The following is a 7672-nucleotide window of genomic DNA, read 5'->3' as shown; positions in this document are numbered from 1 at the left end:
TGTGTGTGTGTGTGTGTGTGTGTGTATGTGTATGTTAGACCAGTCTATGTGTTTATGTAGTATGTTAGACTAGTTTAGGTGTTTATGTAGTTAATAAAACCTTACTTGTATCACACTTGACGTGTTCATTGTTTACTCATAACCGGAGTCAATAATCATGCAGATTTACGTTACAAACTTATAGAATTGTACAGTAAGAAAGTTATTTCCTTTAACCAGGAAATTAACGTTCTTAGAATTGACAAGACGGTTGACCCTGAGTGGTCAGCTAAATATCTTTATATAAATATAATATATATTTATTTATTATTTTACCTTTTATTACCATTAACCCCCCCACCACCTGATTCCAAGCTAGGGTCCCCAGTGAATTTTGTCCATTTTCACGACTGATTATAAATATATTTTGCAATATATTGCAAGACTTACCATAACATTTCTTATTTATTTAACTGTTGTATAAAATAATTTCCAAATTTGCACTCATTCATGACTCGTGTGATAACTTTATGAGACAAAAGCTCATTCAGGGGCATTTTCCCCTGCATCTAGAATTGTAAGGGCTGCACTTGCCATCTTCGTGCTCTTGCAAACTGGATGCTCCGACTTGCCATAGAGTCCTTGTAGCCATGAGAGGTGTGTCCATGTAGATGAGCAAATAAATCTGCATCTTAAGTGGCGTGTGGCGTTAACTTAACGTCGGTCGGCGTGTGGCGTTATTTTAACGCGTGGTGGCGTCTGCCGTTAACTTATCGCCTAATGGCCCTTATTTAACGCCTGGCGGCATTATGAAAACGGCGTTTTAATATCGATACGGTGGTGGAAAGCGTGCGAATTATGACCCATATGGCTTTCCATACGTCTGCCGTTAACTTATCGCCTAATGGCACTTATTTAACGCCTGGCGGCATTATGAAAACGGCGTTTTAATATCGATACGGCGGTGGAAAGCGTGCGAATTATGACCCATATGGCTTTCCATAGTGTGGCGTTATTTTAACGCGTGGTGGCGTCTGCCGTTAACTTACCGCCTAACGGCGCTTATTTAACGCCTGGCGGCGTTATGAAAACGGCGTTTTAATATCGATACGGCGGTGGAAAGGGTGCGAATTATGACCCATATGGCTTTCCATACACACTCACTCACACTACATGTGCGCACACACACTCTCACACTCATGCACACTCACTACACACACACTACACGTGCGCACACACACACTACACAAGCGCACACACACACACTCTCACACTCATGCACACTCACTACTCACGCACGTACACACACACACTACACGTGCGCACACACTCACACACTACACAATCACACACACATGCACACACTACACGTGCTCACACTACATGTGCGCACACATGCTCACACTACACACTCATACTACATGTGTGCGCGCACACACACACTTACACACACACACACACACACTACACGTGCGCACACACACACACTCTCTCACACTACATGTGCGCCCACTCACACTCACTACACGTGCGCGTGCGCGCACACACACACACACACACACACACACTACACAATCACACACACATGCACACTCACTACACACGCACTACACAATCACACACACATGCACACTCACTAGACATACACACACTTCACACACACAGATCAATGGATCTGTCCTGACGCTCCAGGCTCTATTTGACCTCAGAAAGCAGGCGAGAGCAGCGTTTGATCATACCAATGTCATTCAGAGATATTGATGGGTGAGGAAACATCTCAGACCATCTGAGAGAAGAAGACTTCATCTAGAAACCCACAGAGAACCAAAGCACAGCAAACTCCCAGGAACCGCTGTGGACTGGGTTTATTAATTGGTTCTGGAAGGGCGGTGATCAGATGCGTGTGGCTCTGGCTCACGTGTGAGTGTTGATGAGTTTCTCTGTGTGTGTGATGCTTATATAATGTGAGTGTGTGTTTTACCCGACACGCCACCGGCCACATAGACACCCATCATGAGTCCAGTGCTGAAGCCGATGTGGACGGTCAGCGGTTCACCGAGAGTGTTTCTGCTCAACACCGTCTGAGCCACCGAGCCGCAGCCGAACAGCTGTCACACACACACACAACATAGCAATGAGCAATCACTGACTGATCAACGGAATAACAGAGAATTAATCATTATATATACGGTTACACTAAAACCAAACATATAAACTGTTTGTGAGTCTGTGCAGAATAAAGCAGTGTTTCTGATGAAGGTAAATATAAAACCAAGCTAAGAAAATGTTAAGTAATAAATTAAACTGAACTCATGTCATTGATAATACAGCTGTATTAGAAACACTTCAGATTTGAAAACAACTTACAACCAATTCCCATTTTAAAACAAGAACGAATATCTGCCAATGGAGTCATAAATTAACTTCATTCAAAGAGAAACAAGTTTTCATTCCCCGCTGACAGATATTTGTTCTTGTTTTGATCAACAAGAACTCAATTTTGTTCAGTTTCTCAGAAAACAAGACTTGAATCTTGAAACTAAGTAAATGTATCTTGATTTAAGGACGTTTAGAAAAACATACTGGAAAACGAGAGAAAAATACTGAGGAAGAGATTCATTTAATGCCACGACTTCATGAATTGAATAGTTTGTGCTCTGATTTAAAGAGGAACAGTGAGTGAAGAAACCCTGTAAAGCTGCTATCTGAGCTGAATCAGAGTGAAGGTAAGGATGCAGAAACTCACCACCAGCACAAAGGTCCCGAGGAACTCGGCCAGGAACTCTTTGAAGATGTTGTGTTTGATGGCGCAGTGATGCTTCATGATGCTGTGTGTGTGTGTGTGTGTGTGTGTGAGTGTGTGTGTGTGTGTGAGTGAGTGTGTGTCTGCTGGGACTGAACACACACTGGACACTCCGCTGCATTAAAGTCTCTGATGGGACGTCCCAACACACGCCATCAATCCGCCTCATTATGGACGAATCACAGCTCACTAACACTCACAAACATCAGCTGAAACACTTTGCTGTAGGACTATTTTCACTCAGAAACAACTGGAAAATCTCACAAAGAAATAGCAAGAAACACATTGAATTAAAGTGAAATTTTAAATTAGAAAACTAAAATAGTATTTTCTTTTTACTCCAATAATCTTTGTTTTATTTATTACTTTGAAAATAATTTTTACAGTGTACTGTACATCTACCACAAACATCACTTGTTTTATTTTTGGGGTTAAAACAGAAACAGAAACCGTGAGGAAAGGCAAAAAAAAAAAAATCAACAATTTGCCATGGTATTATTACTATGTTTTCTGAACAAACATAGTAAACTGGTGCTTTCGTTTCCTGTGTACAGTGCTGCTGAGTGGTTTGTGATTGTAGCTCCGTGTAGCTTTGATTTTCTGTTGAATCTCTATCTTACTATCACTCTATTGTTTAAAGTGATAAAATATAACTTAATTCCCACCATATTTCTGATATTGTCTATAAAACTAATCTGATTCATTTGATCGTTCGCTTTTATTCTAAAACAGCGAGTGCAGCGTCAGCTTTCTTTAGCCAGTTAGCTTGTCATTCGTGTTTCCATTCGCGTCTATTGCGGTTTTCTTTTTTTCTCTTGCTCCGTTTCTTTTCTCTCGCTCCGTTTTTTCACGAGTTCATCAAACAACAGTAATAAGTCAGATTCATTCATCAATCACGGTGAGTAATGGCTTCTTCTTCTGCTGTTGTTGTTTGTACTGCTTGCCACATGTATAGTTTAGCTCTCTCTGTCAGCGATGAGGGATTCTTATTTTTTCTGAATAATTCCTCTTTGCCACTCTGATCTCCTTTTCCAGTGTGTATTTTAGCCTGTTTATACAAGACATTATCCCCCTATCCCCCCACATGTGATAAATGCATGGAAATAGTTAGGCTGACAGAGAAGATTTCAGAATTAGAGACACGCATCCAAACTTTAATTGAGGACAGTAAGAATGTGAGGGCAAACATGTCCTTGCGGGGCCCATGCTGGCTTTTCGCAGGCTGTTACGTCCCAGTGGTTGTGCCTCCGTGTTTTTGCTTTCTCCTTCCTTACCACTTGGGGTGCTAGGGTGTTTTAGGTTTCCTTAAGTAAAGCCATGTGGGTAGAGGGAGTTAGCAATAGCAAGCAGCAGATGGTACATGTATTGGGCCAGCACCAGTCTTTCAAAAGACTTCATGACCACAGACGTTAGAGCCACAGGTCTGTAGTCATTAAGTCCAGTAATTTTGGGTTTCTTTGGGACGGGGATGATGGTGGAGCGTTTGAAGCATGAAGGGACTTTGCACAGCTCCAGTGATCTGTTGAAGATCTGTGTGAAGATGGGGGTCAGCTGGTCAGCACAGGATTTCAGACAGATTGGTGTAACACAGTCTGGGCCTGGTGCTTTTCTCCTTTTCTGCTTCCGGGAGACCTGGCGCACCTCTTCTTCGCTGATCTGAATTGCAGGTGTGGGGGAGAGGGGGGTTGCTGGAGGTGTGAATGGTTGTGTGGAGAGGTGTTCAGGGCGGGTGTGGGGTGTCTTTTCAAACCTGCAGTAGAACTCGTTCAGATCGTCTGCCAGGTGTTGATTCTCCGCAGTGCTGGGGGATGGTGTCTTGTAATTGGTGATTTCTTTTAGACTTTTCCACACTGATGCCGAGTCACTGGAAGAGAATTTAATCCTTATTTTTTCTGAATAATTCCTCTTTGCCACTCTGATCTCCTTTTCCAGTGTGTATTTTAGCCTGTTTATACAAGACATTATCCCCCTATCCCCCCACATGTGATAAATGCATGGAAATAGTTAGGCTGACAGAGAAGATTTCAGAATTAGAGACACGCATCCAAACTTTAATTGAGGACAGTAAGAATGTGAGGGCAAACATGTCCTTGCGGGGCCCATGCTGGCTTTTCGCAGGCTGTTACGTCCCAGTGGTTGTGCCTCCGTGTTTTTGCTTTCTCCTTCCTTACCACTTGGGGTGCTAGGGTGTTTTAGGTTTCCTTAAGTAAAGCCATGTGGGTAGAGGGAGTTAGCAATAGCAAGCAGCAGATGGTACATGTATGTATGGCCTATGTTTGGATTGATGCTAAGAGTTTAAGACCGTGTATTTGTATGCATTTTAGAAGGACTCTTTATTGTTGAGGTTACCACATCATGGTTCAGCTTGAATATGGATTTAATGTTCTTTTCGACATGAGACCATAGTCTGGACTATTTTTGATTGTTCCTGGTTAGGAAGAGTCTGGTGTTTGAGAGCCGTGGCGTGTTTTCATTATAAGAGGTTGGATTATTAATTTGCTATCAGTCAACTTCAGCTATGGACAGTGTTTGGACATTGATGTACTACAGATAAGACTTTCGCACACATCAACTTTCACATGACGAAATCCTACAGTCTTACATTGCTTTCTTTTGTTTTTTTTTGTACTTTTGTGTATTTACATTTTTTGGCTATATGTAGCTGTATTAACCTGAATTGAATGTTTTCTGTTTTGTATTTAATAAATTCATTGATTTGAAATCCCTTTGACTACTGTACATTTTTGACAATATAGACATTAGTTATGTGGTGATTTTCCCAAACACTTAAGTTATAGTAGCTGAAACGTATTTAAAGTGAAACAGATGTATTGTTATAGATCAGGGGTGCATCCTGTTCCTGGAGACCTTCCTACAGAGTTCAGTTCCAACCCTGATTAAACAAACCTGTCTGTAATTATCAAGTGATCCGTTCTGATCAAAACATCAAACAGGTTCTCACCACTCAGTGACGCACCTACTGAGAAACCTGATCAAAGTGCTCTAGTTATTGGCGATTCTATTGTACGGAACATGAAAATAGAGACACCAGCCACCATAGTCCAATGTTTACCGGGAGCCAGAGCGCCTGACATCTTGGCAAATTTAAAAGTGCTGGTTAATGCTAAACATAAATTCAGTAAGATTGTTATTCATGCCGGCGCTAATGATGTTCGACTTCGCCAGTCGGAGATCACTAAAAATAACATTAAAGAGGTGTGTGAACTTGCAAGCACGATGTCAGACACCGTAATATGCTCTGGTCGCCTCCCTGCTTACCGTGGTGATGAGACACATAGCAGACTGTCGTCACTCAATGGCTGGATGTAAATGTGATGCCCACAGAATAACATAGGTTTATAGACATTTGGACGGAGTTTTTGGGGCAAACCTGACCTGTTGAAAAGAGATGGTCTTCATCCCTCCTGGGGTGGTGCCGCTCTTCTGTCTAGAAATATGGCACATAGTCTTAGAGTTTGTACTTGACTAACTGGGGCCCAGGTCAGGAAGCAGACAGTCTGGCTAAACCGACCGTCTGCTAGCTGCCTCAGAAATCAGTTAATTCTCAGCACATAGAGACTCTTTCCCCTAGATATCACACTATAGAGACTGTGACTGTTCCCCGAACTACAAAAAACGTCCAAACCAATTTAAGAGTAACAATTTAATTGATGATCAACAAATAAAAAAACAGATGAAATATGGATAAACAAATGATAAAGCTTGGCTTATTGAATATCAGGACCCTTTCTATGAAAGCACTTTTTGCAAAAGATATGATCACTGATCAAAACCTAGATGTGCTCTGTTTGACAAAAACCTGGCTAAAAACTGATGATTACATTATTTTAAATGAGTCTATCCCTCAAGATTACTGTTATAAATATGAGCCACGTCCAAAAGGTAAAGGGGGAGGTGTTGCTTCAATTTATAATAATGTTTTCAGTATTTCCCAGAGGGCGGAGTTCAAGTATAATTCGTTTGAAGTAATGGTGCTTTATATAACATTGTCCAGAGAAACATGTTAACGATAAATCCCCTGTGATATATACAGGCCACCAGGGCACTATACAGACTTTATTAAAGAATGTGCTGATTTTATATCCGAGTTAGTGCTGGCTGCAGATAAAGTTTTAATTGTTAGTGATTTTAATATCCATGTTGATAATGAAAAAGATGCATTGGGATCAGCATTCATAGACATTCTGAACTCTATTGGGGTTAGACAACACGTGTCAGGACCTACTCATTGTCGAAATCATACTCTAGATGTAATATTGTCACATGGAATTGATGTAGATGGTGTTGAAATTATGCAGCCAAGCGATGATATCTCAGATCATTACCTAGTCTTGTGCAAACTTCATATAGCTAAAACTGTAAATTCTACTCCTTGTTACAAGTATGGTAGAACCATCACTTCTACCACAAAAGACTGCTTTGTAAGTAATCTTCCTGATTTATCTCAATTCCTTAGCATATCCAGTACCTCAGAACAACTATGGACTCTCTCTTTTCTAGCATTTTAGATACGGTTGCTTCATTACGCTTAAGGAAGATTAAGGAAAACAGTTTGACACCGTGGTATAATGAGCACACTCGCACCCTAAAGAGAGCAGCCCGGAAAATGGAGTGCAGCTGGAAGAAAACAACACTAGAGGTATTTCGTATTGCTTGGAGGTAAAGTACCCTATCCTACAGAAAAGCATTAAAAACTGCTAGACTTTTCGTCTCTTTTAGAAGAAAACAAACATAACCCCAGGTATTTATTCAATACAGTGGCTAAATTAACAAAAAATAAAGCATCGACAGGTGTTGACATTTCCCAACAGCACAGCTGTAATGACTTTATGAACTACTTTACTTCCAAGATCGATACTATTAGAGATA

The 7672-nt window shown here is 41.1% G+C and overlaps 1 protein-coding gene across 1 annotated transcript in view; it reads right to left on the bottom strand.

The window, feature by feature from the left end:
* LOC107552433 (aquaporin-9-like) overlaps nucleotides 1-7672 on the bottom strand; it is a 37581-nt gene that overhangs the window by 18899 nt on the left and 11010 nt on the right. The window contains exons 2-3 of the mRNA XM_016234315.1: nucleotides 2726-2946; nucleotides 1961-2087 (exon numbers count right to left, since the gene is read on the bottom strand). Of these exons, the coding sequence (XP_016089801.1) occupies nucleotides 1961-2087; nucleotides 2726-2803 (205 nt within the window). The 5' untranslated portion in view covers nucleotides 2804-2946. The remainder of the gene's footprint in view (nucleotides 1-1960; nucleotides 2088-2725; nucleotides 2947-7672) is intronic.

Source organism: Sinocyclocheilus grahami, unplaced genomic scaffold, assembly GCF_001515645.1.
Source record: "Sinocyclocheilus grahami isolate Dianchi unplaced genomic scaffold, SAMN03320097.WGS_v1.1 scaffold450.1, whole genome shotgun sequence".
NCBI classification, from domain to species: domain Eukaryota; kingdom Metazoa; phylum Chordata; class Actinopteri; order Cypriniformes; family Cyprinidae; genus Sinocyclocheilus; species Sinocyclocheilus grahami.
Note: the sequence above shows the minus strand (reverse complement) of the source record. Positions and strands in the feature narration are given on the sequence as shown.